The following is a 24,870-nucleotide window of genomic DNA, read 5'->3' as shown; positions in this document are numbered from 1 at the left end:
TTAAGGGTTTCAATAGGAAGTATTTTTCATGCACTGTTCCATTGAAGACAAAAAAGTGTAATAGGCATATTGTACTTCAGGCTAGTTGAAATAAAGCCACATTATATAACAGTTTCCCCATTTGTTAAGGTATGTCTTTGCATGTAACTGATTTCAAAGTAACTTTGTTGGTATGTGGTCATATGGGAGACTGGTAAACACACCTGTTGTTCCTACTAGCCCTTCACTATGCAGTTTTGTGCTCTGGGCAGTAAACACTGCAAAACTTCTTTTACAACAGGTTGTCAACAAATGTATTGCCAAATACACTGCCATTGAGGTGTTATCAGACCCAAATGTACTCTTTTTGGGTTGTAAGTGAACTTGCTTGTTAGACAAAAACCTACAATGTAAACTATAAAAATTATTCAATAAATAGACTCAATAAAATCAAATAACAACCAGTGTAGCATACAGATCCATTTATTATATTATAAAACATACAGTCATGGTGCTGTTAATCCATGGTGTACAGCCATGCAGCCATGGTGCTGTTATAATCCCAATGTTCTTTGATTCGCAGAATCTCTTCCTAAGGATTTAACAGTCTTCAGTTCACACCCATAGGGTGAATATCTCCTCAGCCCCTTACACAACCACCGGGAAGCATCTCTCGAGAATCACCATGTTCCTCACGTCCAAAATGGCTTTTCAGTTTTCACACTTTTTCTAGCTATCCAAAAAGTATCCAAAAAGTCTATCAATTTTCTCTTTTCAAGTCAGAGTTTTTGTAAACCAAAAGGCCTTCAGAACAGTGGAATGGACTTAATTTGAGACTTGCTTGGAGCTTGCTGAAGCCTCTTTTTTGTTGTGCCTCCTCAGGCGTCTCAGCAAAAGCTGTCAGTGAACCGTGACATTGTTGTTGCTGTTTTTTACATCGACGTCACAGACGATTGGTCCTGTATGTGAGCTGGGCTCGGCATGCTCCACTCTTTTTTGGACTGCTAGGGGAAGCGCTCTTCATCCGGCACCGCTGAGCTGCACAGCTTCTGGGCCAATTAACAAGTAAGTCTGTTTGAGTAAGCGCTTGTGTTTCTTTTTTTCTCTCCCCTACTTGTTCTTCGTCTTTTGTTCTCTCGCCAGGCACGGAGCCACCATTAGCGAGTGGAGCTCACCATCTTGTCAGTGGGGCATAAGTCGTACAAGCACACAAAGACAATAAGACAGACCCAGACGTGTTTTTTCCAACGTCTTCATCTTTTAGGGAAGAGGATGGTGGGGGATGAGGTGGTGGTGATGTGTATGTGTGTGTGTGTGTGTGTGTGTGTGTGTGAGAGTGTGTAGGCTGGGGGGATTAATTATACCTGAAGGGGAATCCCTTTAAATGTCCCCAGGCAGGGGAATGGCAGTCAGATCAAACGACCACCGAATGAAAACCCCTTTAACTACATGACATTCATGTGCTTCAGACAGTCACCATCCCCCTCTTTACACAAACATACAAACACCGCCACCACCTCCGCCTCTTTCCTCTACTCCTTCCCCATCCTTGAACCAGCACACAGTCCAAGCCTGGTCTCCACTGAGCCCCACTGAGTCTTCTGTCCTCTACTGTGGGGCTCCTCCTAGACTGGCCTTGGTCTTTCGCATATATACCACGGAGTGCACATCTGGAACAAGATGGCTGAAGCCACTCCGAAACGTGGCAAGGAGACGTCCTGTGCAGAGTGAGTGAGAGAGAGAAAGGGAGAGAGAGAGAGAGAGAGGAGAGAGAGATCAGCACCCCCACTCACAAACTCCACAAAGCAAGTGAAGAAACAGCCTGTGAACTTCAGAAAGATTTATTCAATATCCGCAGCCAACTTCTAATCATGACTCACATGTGTTTCTTTAAGGATGCTCCAGCTCAAAGAAAGAAAAAAAAAAAAGACTGACACAGGCATGGATTAAAGCTATGCTCTGAACTGTTTAAAACTTTTTATGACCATAAAAACAATAGTCTTACTGAAAATATATAACCCTGTCATGGCGCACACCAGATGGGTTCGCTTACAGCGACTCACAAGCGACTGTTTTGACCATTATAGCTAAATTACAGGCTGCCTGTGGATTTAAATTGCAATGACACCTTACGAACTGACAGACATATTTATAACAGTGTCATGCGGGCTTTACAACAAGACTTTAAAGCAGTGCCTTTTTTCTTCCCTGTGTCTTCAGAGACTTGTGAGGGAGTCTAATTGGCACAGAGCCAAAAAGGATTTCACCAACATTCATCTCTCACCACACAAGACACTCCTACACAGAGGGCTGCTTTTAAAGAGCTACCTACTCAGCGAGAAACAATGCGTCTGAGCAGCACGTTAGATGAAGTGCTACCCTACATTTAGCAGAGTAATGGTGTCCTATACGCCTTAATGCCATCTAAAAACAGTGTCCAAGAAAAGTCTCCCTGTCACTTTGAACGAAACAGTGGTCTGATAGATTATGCTTAGACTAGCAAAGATAATATGGCTAGGATTCTTCCTAAACATTATTAAGCCAATGAATCATGACCTGACACCAAACAAAACCTTTAAGGAAACTAAAGGTCTTTGAGGGTTCACTACATTTAGTGCCTTCAGTTTAGGGTAGGAACACCCTGTACATCCACTATCTAGCGCTTCTCAATCCAAACATCTCCAGTTTGCCTTTTAAAAACTGATCTTGATCTGAACATCCCAACATTATATGTTTGTATTTTAGACTAAATTGAAACGTGCCTGTGTGGTATGGCACTTACAAGAGAAACAAGGACCCTTGTCTCATCTAGCATGCAAAAACTTGTACATATTAAAGACTATTAGACTATTAGAAATAATTGGTGGTGTCTGAGGTCTTAGCTGTTTGTCTACGATTATATCAACTGAACACGTGTTCCAGCTAAATCAGCCTTAGCTGCATTAATGTGATGTTTTATGATGTGATGCTCTGGGAGCTAACCTGTCCAGGTCCTCTGGCCCCTCAGGGAAAAGCTGGTACACTGGGGGTGGGAGTGGCAGATGGCGGCCGCCTCCTTGGTGCTGTGCACGGAGAGAACACAGCCCTGCTGGTTGTAGGAGGGCCAGCATCGGTAGTCCACGTTCCCTGCGCTGCTCACGCCTCGCAGGCTAGTGTACTCTGGAGAGAGGGAGAAAGAGAGAGGGAGATAGAGAGAGAGAAAGAGAGGGAGTTGGAGGGGAGAGAGAGGGAGAGGTGCAGAGAGGGCGTCAGGCCAAATGTATCATATACACAGCAGTATACATATCCTATGCTGCAGAGAAGAGGGGAGAGAGTGGGGGAGAGGGGAGTAGGGGAGAGTGCCCAAACAAACCCACCAGAATGAGGGAAACACAGTAAATGAGCCATATGCAGAGACCGTGTAGAGGAGCGAGCGGTTGGAGGAGGGAGAGGAGGGGGGCGAGCGCTAGGGCTGAGGCCCAACCCATGGGGTACGACTGGAGGAAAACACAGTTCCCACTGGCAGCAAGACCGACATGGAGGAGAGGGGGCGGGGAACTGAGACGGAGCTGAGAGGGGCTTACAGTCATCCAGACACACATGATGGAGGGAAATCCTGTTAGGAGGCCTCTTGATGAAGTTCCCATGGACAAGTGAGGAAACAGGGAGAGACAGGGAGAAGGTGAGGGGCTCCGAGCAAACAAGGGAGGAGTGACACAGCCCAGCTTTGGCTCGGGGCTTGAATGCACAATACAACCCAAGTGTATGATCCTCACTTCCTTTAAGGAAAAACAGACAGGAGGGAGGTAGGGAGTCTCGTGTGTACAATCATTGACATGAGGTACAAGGACGAATTGGTACTTTGCTCTTCTAGCACAACAAAGCACTCAAACTCAGTGTACCATAAGAACTCATAAAACAGATAGAATAGCCTTCAGAGAAATAGAGATTTGTATCATCCAACCAAGCCTGTGTCAATAATGCCTTCTGGTTTGTGATCCCTCTATTAGTCACAAATAAAGTAAATAAATAATACATTTCTTAATGACTGTGTTATTGAGCATAATGTGGTTTTTAGCTAAGTGTTAGCAGAAACTCCAAAGTCATTCAGACACAGACACAGGCAGAAGGGTCCCCCCGCACCACTAAACTCATCTGCTAAACATTAACAGGGCCAAGTAAGCCATGAGCGTGCGCACACACACACACACACACACACACACACACACACACACACACACACACACACACACACACACACACACACACACACACACACACACACACAGAGCCCCACATATGCTCCCCGTCAGAACAGAAGTTCTTCTCATTCGCCAGAGGCTGAAGTGTCGTGTTACTGTTGCGTGTGTGCAAGTGTGCGTCTAAATGTGTGTGTGTGTGTGTGTGTGTGTCTACATATGTGTGTATATGCGTTTCTTCACCTTCATTACTAGTGCTGGAAATGTGTGCAGGCATACTTATGGGAGTCGAGCAGGCCAGCGGTGACACAGAACAGCACACAGAAGGGGGGTCTTTACAGGGGCTGAAAATGCACGCCTTAAAGAGCCAGCCGATGCGTACACATTTCAAACTGTGCATCGGCAAGTATTTATAAGTGATTCCAGAGGTGCTGTTCAGTTTACACCAAGCGAGAAACAGCAAGAAATGTGTTATATACATTAACGCCTGGGCAGTGACATTGCCCCCACCTTCAGAGGCTTTTACTGAAGTTAAATCTGTCAAGGTGTAATTTATAGATGTCAAAGCTGAGGTCATCCCCAAGGGAATGGTGGTAAAACCCAGCAAAGGGGAGGGAGACAGTGCTGTTTCACCTCTGTTTGAAGGAGGATTAAGTTTTGGGCCTTCCATCTATGTTTTTTTTTTCAACGAGAGGGGGCCTGCACGTCGGCTGCTGGCATGCTTCAAAGGCAGTGGGATTTACGCAGACACGAGGTTCAGCCGCGCGTCTTTCTTTTCACGCCATGTGGATTCTCAATCTCGCAGCACCAAAGCCAGTCAGCCAGCCAGCCAGTGAGCAAGCTAGCCAGCCAGCCAACCAGGGAGGCCAGCGAGGTGAAACATGTCTCCTGGAGACTGCGGTGAGGAGCGTGGAAGTCCCACACAAAGCTTTATAGCAGCTGGAGAATGAGAGTATCGGGTGACCATCTGAGGGGGGGGTGCGACCCCCGCACCCTTCTGATGGCTAATGAGGAAGGGGCGGGGAGGTGCTCTGTCAAATCCATTAACACGTGTGCTGGAGAGAACCATGCTCCAATGAAGGAACCTTACCTCTGATTAACGTGGGAGGCAAGCTCTCGAGGTGGCGTCCAGACCTGAAGATGTGGAAAACCTCTTCAAAGGCCTCCAGTGTGCCGTTGGTGTTGTTTTTCAATTCAGCTGGGGAAGAAAGAAAGAATATCAGTCATGCCCACAGGCCCGAAGCAGGTATAATTAACAGATACAGTGCTTACAATTAAACAAGAACATAAAAGTACTGTCTGAAGTGGTATCGGCCCTATCAGTCATTCAATCTTTCAGAGACTGCTACACATGTCCTCACATGACAATCTGTTTTGGCGATTACGGACTTAACATTTTAGGAGTTTGTTTAGACAGTGTTCTAAGCTCTATGCTGGAAAACAATAGGTACCAGTGCAGGTTGCAAAAGGTACTCCAAAATGTCTAGCAGAGCACAAGCACAAAAGGAATTTCACCCACCTGTTGAATTCATAATCTGATCGACAAGAGGCCTTAGTGTAACTGGAGCTTGGTGAGGTAAAAGGTAAAGGAAGAAATACCTGCGAGGTAAAGAGCACAACACAAAAAGTTTGAATCTGTGGGATGCATACACACCTAACTCCAAAAATCACAGTCATCTCGTAAACAGCTTGACCACGAAGCCCAAACAGTAAATCTATCCAGGCAGGCAGCTGCTCGCTTGCTTCTGATACAATCAGTAAGCTACATGTTTAACAACTGATCTCTACAAAGCTACGTGCTGAAAGGACAGCGACAAATCACTTCGAAAACGCCACTGCTGGCGTTCCCCTGTCAATTTTGACACAAAAGCCTCTGGGTCGGCACCTTGAGAATGTCCTCTTGCCTCACCTGTGGGCGTTGTAGAGGTTCCTCATCTCGTTCATCCCCTCACACACCCCTCGCTCAGAGCAGCGGGCGCTGAAGTTGCGCAGGGGGAACTGGAGCAGGCAGTCGGCGTCCTTGCGGCAGAGGGGCTCCCGGGTGGTGGCGTCGTCCAGGTCGGTGAGTTTCAGCTCTCCTTCTACCATCACAAACTGCCTAGGCTGGAAGTCCAGCAGGGCCACGGAGCCCAGGGGAGACTCAGACAGGAAGTGCAGCAACCGGACCAGTCCAAGACACACCTGAGGACAGAAGAGGAGAGGAGAGGAAACATGGTCAAGGCCATGCTGCACTTCTTGTGTGTGTGATACTCAGCCTGATACTAAGGACGCCCATGTACTGCTGAATGTAATGAAAAATCTGCATGGTAGCCAACTGGCAGTCACTTTGGTAAACAGCATCTGCTAATGCTAATGCATCTGCTAATACAAATGTAAATGTTATTATTTCTTTGAAAAAAATAATAATATGAGTTTTATTCTAATCTCATTTCATTAGACAAAATGTTAAACAAAATCGTCCTTTACATAGGTTGCTTGGTGAGAGTAAGCTACATATAATGTTATGTCACACCATAAACCACAAACTAAAACCCTGCAATAGAATGTGACTACAAATCATACTCCTCAGTGCTGTAGCTTTGTTTGTGACTGTTTTGACGTAGGGTGGAAATAAAATGTGATCTCCACGCAGGCAAACACGAGGAGTGAGGCCCAGATCACGAGTTCACACAAGAATTTGGTCTTAGACTTTAAAGTTGTATGAATGCGGAGGCGTTGGTTTTCGGGAGGGTGGTGGATCGCTTGGCGGAAAATGATTTTGTCATGGTGGGAAGCATAGCGGTGGCATTAGGTAACCGCTTACAGTTTCTCCTCACGTACAGTATGGTCACACATAGCTTACTGAAAAAAGCTTACTGACACTAATAAACCTGATTGCTATCTGCTCGGTAACGTTTTTGCTTCCGTTAAAAACAGCTGGGTGATTGTAGCAATGTTTTTTCTTTACTTGTAACATCTCATCACATACACTTGGGGAAAAAAATATTATATTGGTGTAACATAGGAACCTTGTTAAACAATACCCAAACAAGACACGAAAGCGTTCTGTGCTTAAAACCAATGACAGGACTGATATCTGACCTTTAACATGCTCAGACGCAAACTATATACGTCCTCCGTCACACATAACATGTAGAAAGTCGAGCGAGAAAGATACTGAGAAGTGACATGAGAGCAGCGGTGGAAAATTAGCAGTTCAAGAGAGAGAGTGACATCTGAGATAAGCGCTAAGCCTCAGACATCTCTCTTCCCTCATAGTATTTGATCAGCCTGCCCTGAAACGAGAGTTGGTGGGGGGGCCTAAAAGTTAATCCACTCCAGGCCAGGAATGTCATGCTGCCACCCCCAGCCCCCACCTCAGGTATAGGGCCCTGTGGGGGGTTTAGAGGTGGGGCTCCCCTGATTAACACTGCTGGGGAAAGGGGTAGGGGGGAGCCGCTGGAGGTGGAAGGTGGGCCAGAGGGAGACGAGGGAGGGGGGTCCTTACCCGAAAGCGCTCTTCCCAGGGGCTCTGCAGGAGCTGGATCATCTGAAGTGGAGTCCCCTGTTCAAGGATGGCTGTGATCCCTCCCGCTGGTGTTTTATCCCGGCAGTGACCTTTGAGCTTCGAGCCAAAACGTCAGTTAATACCTTCGCGTATTTTGTTGACCTAAAGGTTATGGCGTTTTAAACTACATGTAAAAATTGCTTACATTGCATAATTAAAACAGCAGAATTCTTTCCCGTTAACAAGTCCCTCTTGTGTGCAATTGATGGATAGGTTCGGTCTGTGACCATGTGTGTCACATAGAAGCCGTTGCAATAATTGCCTAAATTGGGTTTAGTTAAGTGATGTGTTATGAGGCATAGCAAATAGAGGGATCTCGTTTTACCTCCCCTCACAGACGCGCATTGTGCCTGTCGCTTGTTCATTGTGTCCAGCTTCAAATGGGACTAAATGGTAGTACTGGTTTTAGAAGCAACTCAATTTGTCAAAAGGCCCCTGAGCAGCAAAAGGAGTGTAAGCCATCTAAGACACGGCGCTTAACATTCCCTTCTAATGTTAGGGTACTAACAGAAGTTTTTCACCTACCTTTACAATATTCGGGTGTTGTAATCTCTGCAAAAGGATTATTTCTTTCTTCAGTTTGAAAGACACAAGTTCGTGGCAGCCTATAGGATCTTTAAACTCCTCAAGACATTTTCTCATGTCAGTGCCTTGGTCATTTATTGATTTGAGCGCAATTGTTAATCCATCTGGCAAGTCTGCTTTGACGACAGTTTTCGTGTAGCCCGAGCCGAGGAAATCCACAACTTTCATGTCATCGAGCTGGTCGCAGGCAACCATATCTTCATCTGGCGAACTGGATCCGATTAATATTTCTTTGTGGTTATATTTACGAACCTTGTCTGACTTTATTGATGGATAGAACGACACAAAGTTTCCCGAAAACTCCAGTAGATTGTCCCCATCCGATGCAATGTAGAAGGGTATAATTTCTTCATGTCTCTCCTGAAGTTCTTTAAATAAAATGTTCTGTACTGAGAAAAAATCCACGTCAAGGTGTCGGCTGGCAAATGTCTTTTCTTGGAGATCATAGTGCCAATTCCTCATAAGAAATGTTGAGGCAAGAACCAGCAAGGCGAAAAGTGCTACGGCGTAAAGTGGGCTTCTTGTGGACGACATGCTCTGTCTTGGGAAGTGACTTACACTGGGTGCTGTCAACATACCTCCCTGTAGTAAAGTTTTTTTGTCACATGTAAGCAAATCTACCGACCGGTCCTCACTTTGTCATTTGAGTGAGCTAGACACGCCTCTGAGCGTGACTACGCCTACCGTAGAAGCCGATTAACATCTGGGCGGAATGCCTCGAATGTTAGCCTATTTTTTGATGGCTCAAGCACAGGATGAAAAAAATCGCGCCTGTATCAATATTAAAACTCTAAAATATATTACCAATATACTACAATTGTCCAGCCACTGTTGTAAAACAAAAACGAATCTTATAAGATCAACAATCTATTTCGCATGCATTTTTCTAGATAGGCTATCTGGAAAATACAACCGAATTCCCCGATTTGTGTTAATTTCAGCAGTATTTCATTCTGCCTGACAAATAAATAAGAACAGACACAGCGGTAAATGTGGTACTTTCCATGTACGCTAGAGGGCAGCAAAATACCTGTCTAATGTCTCGTTTGGTTGACGTTGGGGGACAGGAAGGTTAATGGATTGCATGAAACCTTTTTACTTGTTTGGAGGGTGGATGTTTGTATTTGATTTGATTTGTTTATTTGATGAAGAGGGACAGTGTGCATTAATAAACATTAAAATGTAAATGCACCCAAATTCAGCCAAAAGGCTAGTTTTCATTGGCAGTCCCCCTGTCAGAGTGTAACTGGCTAAAGATAGGGATCAACTTTTGTATGTTCATTCATTTAGATCTTATTTGTATTTATTCCTTTTTTCTTTGTTCTTCCTTCATTTAGACCAAATACATTAATATTAAGAACTGGGGTAATGTAAGAGTTCTTACATTATCAGTATATTCTGTAAGCCTGTAAATTGGAGCATTAGACACTTGCAAATATGCTGATATTAACATCAAACATAAATCTTTCTCTTACACAAATATACACATGCACATGCACACACACACACACACACACACACACACACACACACACACACACACACACACACACACACACACACACACACACACACACACACACACACACACACACACACACACACACACACACACACACTCACACACACACACACACACACACACACACACACACACATACAAACACACACACAAACACACACAAACACACACACACACACACACACACACACACACACACACACACACACACACACACACACACACACACACACACACAACCCCTCATGCAGTTACTAGAGAAATCTTCTTTGCTTGAAGTGCACTGAGGCCATAAATAAAGAATTCCCATCACATCGCTGCTCACTGAGACAAATCTGCCAGAGGAAATTACCATGGGTGTCGCTCCAGGAACACCCACAATCCCAAGCAGCCAAAGCCGAATGAACACAAACCAGGAGAGGCCGTTCGTAGGGACATCAGCCACACAATGCATAATAAAACCCCTCTGGTTATTTTAAGACTGCTTGTACAACAGATAAATGACAGTCCTAACAACACAGCAGGCGTTCAAAACTGATCCTAAGCCAGTGTACTGTGTATCAACTGACAAGTCAGAAAACAGCTTACATTTCCCAGAAATTATCGGAGGTACTGAGACACCACTGGATTATAATGGGGGAGGGGAGAAGAACCCTTGAGGTCTGTTCAGTGCTTCTAAAATAGAAAATGAGAATCAGACGGATGATGAAAATACTTTTCTGTTTGGGTACCACAGTTTTGTGCCTGAGCTAAGCTGACCAATTTAAAAATAAAACACACACACACACACACGCAATCATCCAATTACAACTCTTTGAAGATGTCAATTAGAAGCACATAGATCTACCCAGAGCTCGCTCTACTGATTCACAAGAGTTTTTTTATGGATAGAGCCTTTTGTCCTCATCAAAAGTAAATAATGGAGTAACCCACTCAAAAGAGCAGGCTCCAACAGTCTGATGTCAGACATAGTCTTATAATTTCAAATCTCGTCTTGACTGTGAAAGCATCACCCTACCCTTTATTTAATCATATTAGCTGAGGCAGTGGTTTTAATACTTTTTCTTCCGAGGAGAGGAGCACGAGGAAAGTCATGCTCGTTTTGATGGGATGGGGGATTGGGCAGATGTGGTTGGGTGATTGATTTTTTAGGATTTCGACGACTCACAGCTGCTATGCCAGCGCCTGCTCACCACAGGCCTCTCCTCCTTAGTGTTGTGGGCAGGGTGAACTAAATCAAGCGGACATCCCAACTCTCCCTGTCTGCCTGAGCTTCGATTTGCTTGATTAAGCTTTGTAGACTGTCTCAGCTGGGGGCAACGATGGCGACCCTGTTTTCAGTTGTAGCTGAAGCACTATGATTCATGAGGGAGAAAATCGGCACCAAAGAGAGAGCTGCTGATTAGAAATAGTCAGATAATCATCTTTCTGGCTTATTAGTAGCCTAGTGATCTTACAAGGTGTGAAGATTATTAATATGCTAATGCACACTGTGTGGCACATTATCCATACTAGATTGAAATGTGTAAAAATGATGGGTCTTATTTATGTTGAAACTGGAAAAGGGCCATTTAATTTTATTTCAACGGGTGAAGGCGGTAACAGCGCCGTCACACTTTCCACTGGTTACCCATTTTTCACCAGCACCACCCTCGGCTGAACAGCGACCGTTCAAGTCTCCGTCAACTTATCCACACTACAGCGATCATCACGCTGCGTCTTCCAATAGGAGACGAGTCTGAGGTAAGCACGGATACATCCACTCAGTGGTAGCGAATTAAACCGATATGCTTACACCCGATGCGCATCATTTTGCCTTAATCCTTGAGACCATCTCTAGTAGTACACTAGATATCTGACCAAACGGTTTTCTTCGAGATATTTGAAAAAAGGGAAAGGGAGTAGGCTATGGATGCAGGGTCCGTATCCGAGAACAACACTGAAGCTGAAGAAATGGATACGACAACAGCAGACAGACCTGCACAGGAGGCATCTCAAAGGTAGTCGATTCATTTTTTTTCTCTAGCCTACATTGACGTTATAATAATTCGGTGTACTGGACATGAAAGTAAGCGATTCGTGATTGTCGTCAATCCGTCTAATGCTATTCGTTGTTGCTACTCACGTGTCTTCCTCTGATAAATGTTGATCCACGATCGATGCACCCTCGTGTCTCTCTAGAATAGACACACGAGAGGAAGCCAGAAACGTACACATAAATAAACAGCGTAGTTTTATTTTAGCACACGGCCAATTAGTCGGTGATGCACTTCAGTGGTCTGTATCACTCAGCTGTCATGTTGGCAAGCAGTGGCAGCCAGGGACCTTTTCAGAACGCAAGGAGAAGCTCTCTTATTGAACTCCCAGCCAACCGTATGGTGGACATATCAAGAACGCAGTTTCCGCAGACAGTGATGACCACCTGGTCATCCCGGAATTCCTACATTTTATAGCATAATGTCAAACACACACACGCACCCAAACACAATGTAAGTACATGCGTAATTTATGGAATTAATACACAAAGAAGCAGGACCTGTAAGCCCCTGTTATTTTTTAAAACAATGGATTGTAATTATTTTGCGGTTGAACAACTGGTGTTTGTAGTCACATTTGATTTTCAACATATCCAGAATCACAGAGCACTTAGATCTCTGTATCACCTTCACCTAGGATGTGGCACAGTTTTGTTTACAGCAAATTATCTAACTTGGTTGAGCATGAAGGTGGAAGGGGTGTCATGAGTGAAGAGTTCTTTGACATGAATAGAGAGCGACTTGAAACATTTCTGAAACGAGTCTAAAAGCTTGCCTTGTCAAAGATCATCATTTTGATGTTAGAGTCTTTGCTTTACAGTTGTACTGTTCCCAAACTTTTGATCCCAAATTGTTTTGAGAACAATACGTTTTACCAACATAAGAACTAATCGCACTGCTCTAAGTGATAAAACGTATAATAAAACATTAAAACATGCCTGTGTGGCATGGACCAAGACACTGAGGCATGTTACAATGGTCATTTGGAGGCATGTTACATTATCCCACCATGACAAATTAATTATCCTGATTCTGTCTTCCTGGATAGTTTTTAGCTTTATTGAGTATAATTACTACACTAATATACCCTATTTCCTATCAAGATGATGCGCTGAGACATTAATTTGCATGACTTTTCTCATGGTAAGGTGTTTTTGGTCAAAATGGATGTATTTCAGTCAGCGTTACTACCCAGTTAACTTCCTTTCACTTTTTCATCTGGCATGCAGAGGCATCAGTTGTAATGAAGGCAACATGCCTTGTGGTTCAGAGATCACTTCTGAGAATCTGTCACTTGAGTTAGTCATGGAGTTATTCATGGAGTCTCTTGCAGGCAGGCATTTATTCTTATGGGAAGGGGGGTCTGCTCATTACCACAGCGTATTACGCAGGAGATGCACTCATGCTCGACTAACCTTAAATGCTTTACACCCAGCGAGGGGAAATAAGGAAAGTAGATATTGAGAGGTTTTGAAAAAGGGGAAGCGTCATCCTATTTTGAAACATTCTCTCTGGGTCTTCATATAAGGGAAGAGAGAAATAAACCCCTGCTTCCAATATCGAATTCAAGCTTTAAATCGTCCCACAAAATAGCATCCTACATACAAATTGCCACATCTCTTTGCTCTTGAATAGTTTCCCAGAGCAGAGAGCATACTCGTGCATTAAAAAAAACTACATTAGAAAATGCTTTTGCAATTGGATGGAACCAGAGCCTGGACCCCTTCTAATGAACCAGAGCTTGTATGGTTTTGTCTTAGCTTCTTCTCATTCCTCTCAGCATTGAACATGATGGCAGTGATTATGTTTTCCTTCATAGATGAGTACTTGGTAGCAAAGCAGATGGTGCTGCACGTTTTGTACTCGTTTAGAAGTGTGTTTGCAGGGGAGGAGAGGGGGAGGGTACTATCATCATGGCAATATACCTCTGTGAGTCACATTTTGGAGTCTGGCTTCAGTCATTCTGTGGAGATGGCTCAGTTGTTTGCTAATGTGCTTCTGTGCATGCATGGGTCTCTCTTGCGAGGGAGTGTTTGATTTGTTAATCAACAGCTCACGCTCTGTTCTCATCTGTTGTTTACCACACACAGAAAAAAATTATAATGGCTGCAACTGTTCTTCAAACCAAAGGGAAAATTACTTGTTTACGTGAAATGGGAAGCATTAGCTGAAAATGCAGTTTTTATTACTCTCGATATCACTGCGTCACATGAAATATATGAAATATTTACAACATAATGTAGAACTAAAACCTACAAATGCTTAAAGTGGGAACACAAAAATGTGCGAGTTCTATATATAACCTTGCTTAACAAACTAACTTCTTGTAGTCATGGACGGTACGGTTCTACATGAGTCTCATGTGGTCAGTAGATTAACACTGAGACATTTCAAAGGAAAGGGCATAGACTGTGCTTTGAACTATGTAGTGAGTGCGGTAAAATCTTCTCATGTCGTCTGTATTTCATTTAGTTAAGCCACACTAAGCACAATGAATACCCTGTTGTCCTGGTGGGTGAATGTCTCTTTGAAGAACCTTGGCCCTGGGCTCACTGCAGACGGCGTTCACAGCTATTGGCTCTCCTGTGTTAGTGTGTGTGTGTGTGTGTGTTTGAGAGAGCTTATATTTAGAAGTGGATGCATATTCCTTAGCAGGGTGGTGGGAGGATAGAAATGTTGGCCAAGGGTTAAGTTAGGACAGTGACTTAGACACAGGGGAGATGAGAGACCCATCAACGCTGGGTGTGTTTGAGGATGTGACAGCATGGATTACAGCCAAACTCAAGAGTTGCGTTGCCCTTTCCTCCCTGCGTCATTTCATCTTTATGACAAACACTGCAGGACCTGCCAGCCAGCTTGGCAACACGGAGCACTGGAATTAAAGTAAGGACAGAATTGCAAACATGTTCTGACAATGCATTGCCCACCAGTGTCAGCGCATCACGTCTTTACCCCCAGCTTCATTAGTTGCAGTCGACGAGGGTGTTTACTGTTGCAGTAAGCGAGGCGCGGAGAGTGAAATGCAGCTTGGGAGCCGCATGCTGTCTCTCAGAAACAGCAACTCCCATACCTTGTCAGAGCAGTGTGCAATATGTCACAAAGCAGCACAGCAGGGCGCATGGCAACATGCTCTAAGATGGAAGGCACAGGAAGACATCCCTCTTCACCCTAGGCCCTGGAGGGCTGATTTTTTTCTCTGCCATTTGTGGAATAAAGCCCAAAGAGATAGTGTGAGGCAATTATGGATTGTTATATACAAGCCACCTTTTGGGTTCAGATTAGGTTTGCATACTTCAATTGGCAAAGCAATAATATTTGCCTCTGCCCTGTAGGATAAACAAAAATAGCTCATGGTCAGGAAAAACCTCTGTAGCTGCAGAGAGCCCTGTCTCAAATCATGATTAAAAACATCTGTCTGTTTGAAAGAAAATGAAGTTGGAATTAATTTGCTGCAAGGTCAGCTCTCCTTGAAGGTTAGGAATGTAAACAGAGGATTTGAGTGCGCCTCATGTGGCACTGTGTTTGCACACTCCATCACCTAGGTAATGGAGTCAGTGCTCTCTGGCGCTTCTCCCAATCTCTGCAAAAACAAGCTTGCATGAAACCAAACTCAGAGAGAGAGAGAAAGAGAAAGAATTTAAGTTAATTTGTTTTCATTATAAGTTAGTAATATAGGCTTACGTGTATGTGTAAATCCATGTCCTACTAAATGGTGCCAGCCATTCCACACTGCACAATAGGAAAATATCCACCTCTAGAAGACCAGCAAAATGGGAATCTATCACATTGCTTTAATATTTCAAAGCTAAAACACAGCTGTTTACAGCTCTAAATCTAAAGTTTCCTCGGCTGATGTTTGTAATATGGTTACGTGTCCGGTCTGTAATTAGTCCTCAGAAGAAACAGAAGTCGTGAGCATTTCCCTGTTCTGAGAGAACCATGATCTGTGTGCAATCGGGCAGTAAAACATGAGTCATCTTTTGTCATAAGAAGCCCCGGTCGCCCGTTCACAGGCTTGCCTCGTGTGTTGACAGGCCAAGCAGATGGAGCCTTTCTTCTGTATTTAATTGGGCCTTCAAGCGTTGTGTAGCAGCACATTGCCTCACCCTCATTGCAGTGGTAAACTTAAACTGAGTTTACCTCAGATTAGGAGTTCCACTCACACAAGGAGTTCAACACACAGATAACATTTCTTAAATGCATTAATGCTGTGCGTGAGAAATGTGTGCGCTTGTCTGATGTCGGTCGCCTGTGTGTGTCCTCCCGCCACATGACAGTGAGATTCCGGAGGTTTCTCTGTGTCCGCCGGACACCCAGGAGTCGGAGTCCCAGATGGTGCTGATTCCAGCAGATGGGGACCAGCCCGGGAACAGCCTCAGCCAGCCCAAGCCTTCTCCTTCTAGCAAGCTCTACTATCAGGTTTGCCCAGGCTGCTCAAATCCCTCACCCCAGCTCAAGAGATGTCCCTGCAACTCCACCCATCACCAACACAACCACCACCATCTGCAGCAGCACTCGAACAAGACCAACGCCTATCATGACACCCTCCCAGTCACCGCTGCCTCGCTCCCAGACTGTTCGATGGGAGCCAGTACAGTGAAGACTGTACACAGCTGTGGACCTTCCCACACAGCGGCCACGGTGCACTGCCATTGGCTACAAGGGTCACATGAGGGCGGCAACCTTAAGCCAGTTCAGCACCATATTGTGACCGTAAGGTGAGGAGTCAACCTGATTTTTTTAAGTATGGCTGCAGCAAGATCAAAATGGTTCTAAATGTACATTTCTGTTTCAGGAATAATGGGCCCTTCAGGATCCCCAGAAGGTCAGTATCCCAATTTTCAAATGTACTTACAATATGTTGGGAAAACGGTGTAGAAATAAAAGTTTTCTTCACCCTATTGCTTTAGATAAGAATACAATTATTTGCCAGATTGCCATGAGAAATGTAAAAAATGACATGACAACACATAGACAATTATGATTGACGCTGACCAAGATAGCTGATTAGCCACCGTAGCGCTGCAGTGTTTTTAAAAGTATGTGTATGTATAGAAAGTTCATGCTCCCCACCAAATCCATCTTTTCTATTTGAGACAGTTATACCCAGGTGATTGTGGATTACCCAATGACCGTTCTTGTCACATGCCTGGCGGTACTGCTGAGCTGTTCTCTCGCTGGGCTGCTGATGGGGCCCCTGCCAGACTTCTCTGACCCGTTGGTGGTGAGTGTCTTTGACATGGTGATTATGCTGTGCCAGGGTCCTGTCAAACTTTAATGGCCATCTCACTGTCGCCCTCCTTCTCTGGCCATCTCTCTCCCAGCCTCTTCAATCCACTCTCTCGTCTTCTGCCTTATCCGAAAACTATTAGCAGGTGCAGAGGCTGGTTTAATGGCTTAGAGATGCTAACTTATGAATAATACTGTTATAGTTACTGAATAGTTTCTGCCATTACTGTTTTTTTAATGTGTACACTACAGTCACACATAGACATGGACCTAAATTGAGCTTATTTAGCCATTCTTTTATCCAATGGCAGTAACAATACATAGAAGGTATATATTTAATCAGTATGTCATCACTTAATTCTAAATAAGGAGTGTAATATAAATATAAGCACAGGTAAATGTGCACCAAATTTTCCACCTGCTTCTGCTGAAAGCGTAATTAGTTTATGGACCTTTCAACTAAATTAGCATAAGCATCCTTAGAGGCACAATGAACCTTGCGAGGATGCAGGGAATGGTCCATTTGTATTCAGCTCTGCAGATGCTCCCCAGGAAAAAATTAATTCAGTGCATTGTTAGCTTGACTCAAAGGATGTTGCTAGTAGAATGCTGTTGTCTCTCTTGTTTTGCCTCCCCCCCCTGTGCTTTTTATGCCTCAGCCCCCTCACCTCTGATCATTTAATGCAGGGGTTTGAGCCTCGCGGGACAGACATAGGAATAAAGCTCTCCGCTTGGACGAAGCTGCAGCAGAGCACCGGCCCTGGAAAATTACTGTCTCTCACACCGCACAAGCTCGCAGACAAGACAGCTGGGAGGTACTGCACAAAAATGGCCATGTGCATGACAAGGCCATGTGTTCCATGGCAACAAGAGCCAAGCCAAACCATGGGAGCCCACCAGCTCTCAGGCTAGCTTATGTAATTACACACCAGAAGAAGTAGAGATGAGGCTGGCACATCTCACAAGATATACCAACAGATGGGGAAACCTTGTAGAAAGCTTGCTATGCTGTCTTTTCTCCATGAGAAAATTGTTCTCAAATCATACATACACACACAACCCAATAGACGCCATCATGGTGAAACAGTATTTGGCATATACGGCTTTTGAAGAATTGCACCAATTGAAGCAGCCAATATTCCACAAAGAATAGTTGTTGTTTTTTTTACCCCAAAAAGTTTTTTGGTGGTAACAAACAATAAATGGTCACAAATACTCACATGCTGCAATTTGGCTTTTATCATTCTTTTGCAGTCATGGGGAAAGCCATGGACCGGATTCTGATGGATTCCAAGAGCACTCCAAATCCCGTCTGAGGAGAATGCTGGAAAGAGATAATGCTTGGCCCAAATTCTTCTGTGAATCACCTGGTAATGTACCTGTTTCTCTTGATTAGGATCAGTGTCATAATGAGAGAGAAATTATTATTTTAATTAGCTTTCTTTTGTCTTTACAGGAGAGCAATATGCTAAACTGGTCTTCCGTTCTGGGGACTCTGCAAGTCTTTGGAGCCTGAAGGCAATCAATTCCATGTGTGAGATGGAACAGATCTTCGTAAGCAATCTTTGCTATTCTTGTATAAGTATGTACAGTGGGGAAAATAAGTATTTGAACCCCTGCCGACTTCGCAAGTTTGGCCACTTGCAAAGAAATGTGTGATCTTGAATTTTAATGGTAGGTGTATTTTAACAGTGAGAAACAGAATATCAACAAAAAAATCCAGAAAACTGCATTTTATAAGATTTATGACTTTATTTGCATTTGATGCAAAAAATAAGTATTTGAACCCCCAAGCAAACAGCAAGAATTCTGGCTCCCAATGGCCAGTTATGTGCCCAAAAAGCACACAGATTAGTCCTCATTAGGTCTAACAAGGTATACCTGATCTCAACTGGTGACCTGTATAAAAGAAACCTGTCCAAAGAATCATACTTCACACCTTCAACCTCACCACCATGGGCAAGACCAAAGAGCTGTCCAAGGACGTCAGAGGTAAGATTGTAGACCTGCACAAGGCTGGAATGGGCTACAAAACCACCGGCAAGCAGCTTGGTGAGAAGCAGATAACTATTGGTGCGATTATTCATAAATGGAAGCAACACCAAACAACTGTCACCCGCTCTAGGTCTGGGGCTCCATGCAAGATATCCCCTCGTGCGGAATCAGTGATCATTCGGAAGGTGCAGAATAACCCCAGAACTACACAGGGGGAGCTTGTGAATGATCTCAAGGCAGCTGGGACCAGAGTCACCAAGAAAACCATTGGCAACACACCACACCGTAATTTTTTGAAGTACTGCAGCACTCGCAAGGTCCCCCTGCTCAAGGAAGCGCATGTACAGGGCCATCTGAAGTTTACCATTGCACACTTGAATGATTCTAGGGAGGATTGGGAGACAGAATGTGGTCAGATTATACCAAAATCAAGCTCTTTGGCATCAACTCGACTTGCCGTGTTTGACAGGGGGGGGGGATGCTGAATATGACCCCAAGAGTACATCATACCCACCATCAAGTATGGAGGTGGAAACATTATGCTTTGGGGCTGTTTCTCTGCCAAGGGTACAGGACGACTCCACCGCATCAAGGGGACTATGGATGGGGCCATGTAACGTGGAATATTGGGCTTGAACCTCATTCCCTCATTCCCTCCCATTGAAAACACAACCTTAAAGATTTGGAGAGGATCTGGAAAGAGGAGTGGACCAAAATCCCTCCTGAGATGTTTGTTAACCTGGTGACCAACTACAAGAAACGTCTGACGTCTGTGCTTGCCAATAAGGGTTATTCCACCAAGTACTAAGACATTTTTGTCAGTCAGTTTTGGGGGTTCAAATACTTATTTTTTGCATCAAATGCAAATAAAGTCATAAATGTTATAAAATGCATTTTTCTGGATTTTTTTGTTGATATTCTGTTTCCCACTGTTAAGATACACCTACCATTACAATTATAGATCACACATTTCTTTGCAAGTGGCCAAACTTGTGAAATCGCAAGGGGTTCAAATACTTATTTTCCCCACTGTAAATAATAATGAAACCAGGTATGGTTTGTTTCGTTCATTTAAGATGTCCATCTACTGAAGCAGATATAGACTCTAACAACATTTACACCAATCTATTTAGGGACGTAAAAGACAAAATTCACAACAAGAACAGATGAGGACTAATCCTTTAATTTTGTTTCAGATACGCTCACAGCCTCACTTCCAAGACATCTGCAAAAGTGTCAGGATAGATGCTGATGGTGCTGCTTCGAGGGGAGAGTGCTGTCCCAGCTGGTCCCTTGGGAACTACCTGATCCTCCTCACCAATGCATCTTCCTGCCACGCTCTGACTGATCAACAGGTCTCAGACAGTCTCAGCCTGCTCCGGCACTGTGCCCCCTACTACCATAACGGACATCTGGTCGCGTCGTGTGCGGAGAGAGACAAACATGGCCGCTGTGCGTCTGTACCGAGCAGGTGCAAGCACTCGAATGTCGTCTTCCAGATACTGCATTTTCTGGTGGACAAAGACTTCCTTGGGCCACAGACTGTTGAATACAAGGTGCCTTCTCTGAAGTACAGTCTTATGTTTTTGCCCCTCGAGAAAGGGGATTCGTTGATTGACATATATCTGAGCCACTTGGAGGGAAATGACTTAACATATAACAAAACCACTATAACAGGGATGGATTTGGGCATAAAACAGACACTTTTCAAGTATTATCTGATTCGTGACTCAGTCTACCCAGTTCTGGCCGTGCTTGTGCTATTTGTCACAATGGTTCTGTATACCAAATCTCTCTTCCTGTCCGCGCTGTCACTGCTGGCAATCACAAGCTCCCTTCTGACCTCTTATTTCCTCTACAAAATAGCGTTTGGAATAGTCTTCTTCCCTCTCCTCAACCTTAGCGCAGTCTTTGTTTTGTTTGGCAGCTGTGCCAATTACGCCTACACCTTTTTTGATTTCTGGCTCCAGCAGCTGTCCCACAATCCTCCTGCCTCAGTGGAGAAGAGAATGAACCGCGTTCTCCAGGAAATGGGTTTCCTGATTTTGACGTCAGGTCTGACCTCCAGTGCCACATTCTTCTCAGGCTACCTGAGCAGCATCACTGCCATCAGGTGCTTCGCTTTGTTCCTAGGTACAGCGTCACTAATCAACACACTCTTCGCCCTCGTTTGGCTCCCTTGTGCGCTGGTGTTACACGAGCGCTACACCATCACCGTTGCCACTGCTGCTTCAGGACCAGGATGGAAGCCGTGCTGCACAAAACGCCCGGGTGGATTCTGGGACACCAGCTCAAGAAAACGCTGCCTCTTCACCATAGGGCAGAAGCTAAGATGTTTGAAGCGTGGACTGGCAGATACATCAAATTTACTTTTCCTGAAGATTCTACCATGTGGAGTGGTCAAGTTTCGATATATCTGGATCTGTTGGTTTGCAGTCTTGACGGCAGGAGGCACGTACATATCTTGTGCAGGCCCAGGCATGAAACTACCCACCTCAGACAACCATGGAGCTCAGCTGTTTCGCTCCAGCCACCCTTTTGAGAGATACGACACAGAATACCAACACCAGTTCATGTTCGAACGCAAATGGAGGGGGGAGGAAAAACCTTTAACACTGACTCTTGTTTGGGGTGTCATCCCTAATGACTCTGGGAATCACTTCGACCCAAAAAGCAGCGGCGAATTGGTCATGGACACAGAGTTCAACATGAGCCACCCAGATGCCCAGGTGTGGCTCAGGGACCTTTGCGGAAGAATACAAAACCAGAGCTTCTATCTGCAAGCATCCGACGGCCACGAGGAAGCAGAGGACAATGCATGTTTCGTGGAGCAGCTCATTCATTGGGTGTCCATCCGGCGCTGCTCTGAGAGCGAGGATGCCTTTCATTTCTGCTGCAATGACATTCCATTCCCTTACCCTCCCAGTGTTTTTGAACAATGCCTCGGGATGATGGTGGCGGAACAGCATTTAGAGGGGCGTCTCCCCATCAGCGGTGGTTTACGTTTTGACTCGGAGGGCCAGATCACAGCACTCGTCATTGCTTTGAAAACCTCACATCTGTACAGTTTCAATTTCACCCGCACTACACACTTCTACAGAGAAATCCAGTCCTGGTTTGAGGAGGAAATATCAGGGGCCCCTCTGAGTTTACAAAACGGCTGGTTTGTTAGCCAGCTGACATTATACGACCTGCAGGAATGTCTAAGCACAGAGACGTTAGAGGTGGCAGGGTTTTCCATTGCCCTCACCTTTGCCATGCTACTGTTGACAACATGGAACATCCCACTCAGTTTATATGGGACTGCAGCTGTAGGTGGCAGTGTCTTTGTCACTGTTGGTCTGCTGGTATTGTTAGAATGGGAGCTAACTGGCGTGGAGGCTTTGCTCCTCTCCGCCTCTGCAGGACTCTCAGTAGACTTTGTAGCCAATTACTGTGTTTCATACAGCTTGGCTCCGCATGTAGAAAGACTTGGGAGAGTAGCTCATTCTGTGAAGAGGATGGGCTGTCCAGTGGCAACCGGGGCAGGAGCCTTTTTTTGTGTCGGCGTTGTCATGCTGCCAGCAACGGCCCTGGTCTTCCGGAAAGTTGGAATATTTCTACTGCTTGTGAAATGTGTAGCATGTGGTTTTGCAACTTTTTTCTTTCAGTCATTGTGCTGCTTTTTTGGTCCTCAGAAGAACTGCGGGCGGATATATTTGCCATGCACGACCAAAAAGACTGACAACGCAATGTCCACCTGCACCACAACTGACACTGCCTCAACCAACACCGCAGCCAATGGGGCCTTTGGGTGTGGTACAGGACCAAGAGTTCGTAATAATTTCAACCAGGAGGAGGCTGGAGGAGGTGGTTTCTTGTGCCCAAACCAGCAACACCACAGACAGAGAGCTCCCGGGAGTGACAGGGACCCCGAGCAGTATGAGCTTCAACCCCTTGCTTGCCAGCTGAGCGACAGCTTTGAGAACAGCACCTGCACCAGCAAACTGTCAAACAGACCCTCTGTACTCTCCGACGACATCCAGTTCTGTGGCTTAAGTCCAAGGGGGGAGTATGACAGGGTGAGCATGGAGGCAGACAACGAGGAGATGAGCAGTGGGCACAACAAGAGCTGCAACTCTCCTCAAGCGCTTCAGACCTCTTCCCCTTACATGAACACCTTGCGTCCTGTGGTTCCTGCCGGTAACCTGGCCAAGGAAAGACTATGGTGCAAAAAATGCAGAGGACAAGGTGGTGGAATCAAGATATGGAACGCGTCCGTATCATCCTCACCCTCGTCTAGTATGGAAGACATAGCCGTCTGCCAGACCACAAGCAGGAGAGCTCAGAGGTTGCTCTCAATCGATGACGCCACCTCCAGTGTCTTAGAAAAGGATCAACACAAGCTCGTCTCTCAGTCACACAGCTCAATTGAGGGAATGGAAGATACCAATGAGACTTGCCTGAGTGAAATCGAGCCTGGGTCTCCAATCCCACAAATAACCTTTGTGGACACAGAGGAGGAGTTGCAACCAGGCCACCTGAATGGCAAGAGGGACACCTTACGCCTTTCTCTTAATGAAAATGCATATGATACACCTTCCCATGGAGGTGGGCGGGGAAGGACCAGCCAGAGCGAACTGGCAGTCATTTTGCCAAACAGCCAGCCTGATTTGCCAGATGTATGGATCAAGAGAGGAGAGGACAAAAGCTAAAGGCCAATCCAACTCGTTGCCAATCCAATTTCAGCATGATCACAACTTTTTTTGCTGTAAGATATTCTCAGCAAAGATTTCAATTGAAAATTTCATCCTTGATCTCTAGGCAATTACTTGACATAAATCTGTAGATGTAAAGGAGACTTTCAAAGTTTGTTTTCATAGTTTGGAACGTAGGTACATGATTTGACAGAACTTCACACTCCACTTAAAGAGCATTGTACACATACAAAAATGGGGTTTGTCAGATATAGGCTGGTGAATACAATAAGGATTGCCAGTGAACTGGCAAAACAGCTATCTTGGGATGGAATCAGCATGAACTGTGACCTCTTTTTTTTGCCCAGAAGAAAACTACAATGTGCGAGGACCACTATGGACTAATCGACTACAGACTGCTTGAAATGCTGTGACCTCAGAAAGGAGCATGTTGCCCAAGCCTTGTACTCAACTTTAACAGACACCTGTACACCTTTGTAAAGATATCACAGAATGTGCACTCAAGGCTTTTGCCTGTTCCAAGCATCACACAGGCCTTTTCACACCAAGGTTTTTATTAGGAGCACAGAATGCTGCAAGTATACAAGTTAAAAAGAATATATGTGAAAGATATTGTACCAGTTTTGTGCCATGAACATGAAATGTTTTATTTAAAATGTGAATATATACGTTAAATTAAAATCATATTTTTGCCATGTGAAGGATAAAAGTACAGGAGGAAATTGTTATAGTAATTACTTCACAAACTTATTACAAGTTGTTTTTTAAACCAACTTGTGATCATGAATTAAATTATGAAAACTGTTAAGCCATAGAAGAGACAACTAAAGGATTCCCAATATTTTCACAGGTGTTCAACCAGCCAGTTTAAGCATGTGCCAAATGACTGAAATGTGTTGATAGAGATCATGTCACCTTGTCAGTTAGTGCTCGTGTACTTGTGTGTGTGTTCTACTAATGCAAGGTTAGAGGACAATTGTATCCATCAAGTTCTTTCACAAAAAAAATCTCAAAAAAGTGTGCTGTGCTATATTGTTGGCTTGTCAAAAAGATTTATAAGTGTCTGATGTTTTCAAAGGTTGAGCCCTTGTTAAATTCCTGC

The 24,870-nt window shown here is 44.7% G+C and overlaps 3 protein-coding genes across 3 annotated transcripts in view; 1 reads left to right on the top strand and 2 right to left on the bottom strand.

The window, feature by feature from the left end:
- Positions 1–24,870, bottom strand: part of ltk (leukocyte receptor tyrosine kinase) — a 304,552-nt gene that overhangs the window by 105,958 nt on the left and 173,724 nt on the right. The window lies entirely within an intron of this gene.
- pkdccb (protein kinase domain containing, cytoplasmic b) lies at positions 1,588–8,865 on the bottom strand (the record flags this gene model as incomplete). The annotated part of the gene is made up of 7 exons (XM_080849763.1): positions 1,588–1,697; positions 2,962–3,138; positions 5,248–5,355; positions 5,677–5,756; positions 6,067–6,338; positions 7,645–7,761; positions 8,230–8,865. 7 exons carry the CDS (start codon positions 8,863–8,865, stop codon positions 1,588–1,590), a joined length of 1,500 nt encoding a protein of 499 aa, XP_080705889.1.
- disp2 (dispatched RND transporter family member 2) lies at positions 11,720–23,765 on the top strand (the record flags this gene model as incomplete). Its single annotated transcript, XM_080849758.1, has 8 exons — positions 11,720–11,811; positions 16,125–16,565; positions 16,643–16,672; positions 16,948–17,071; positions 17,764–17,891; positions 18,331–18,446; positions 18,533–18,630; positions 20,268–23,765. 8 exons carry the CDS (start codon positions 11,720–11,722, stop codon positions 23,763–23,765), a joined length of 4,527 nt encoding a protein of 1,508 aa, XP_080705884.1.

Source organism: Sprattus sprattus (genome assembly GCF_963457725.1).
Source record: "Sprattus sprattus genome assembly, chromosome: 13".
NCBI classification, from domain to species: domain Eukaryota; kingdom Metazoa; phylum Chordata; class Actinopteri; order Clupeiformes; family Clupeidae; genus Sprattus; species Sprattus sprattus.
Note: the sequence above shows the minus strand (reverse complement) of the source record. Positions and strands in the feature narration are given on the sequence as shown.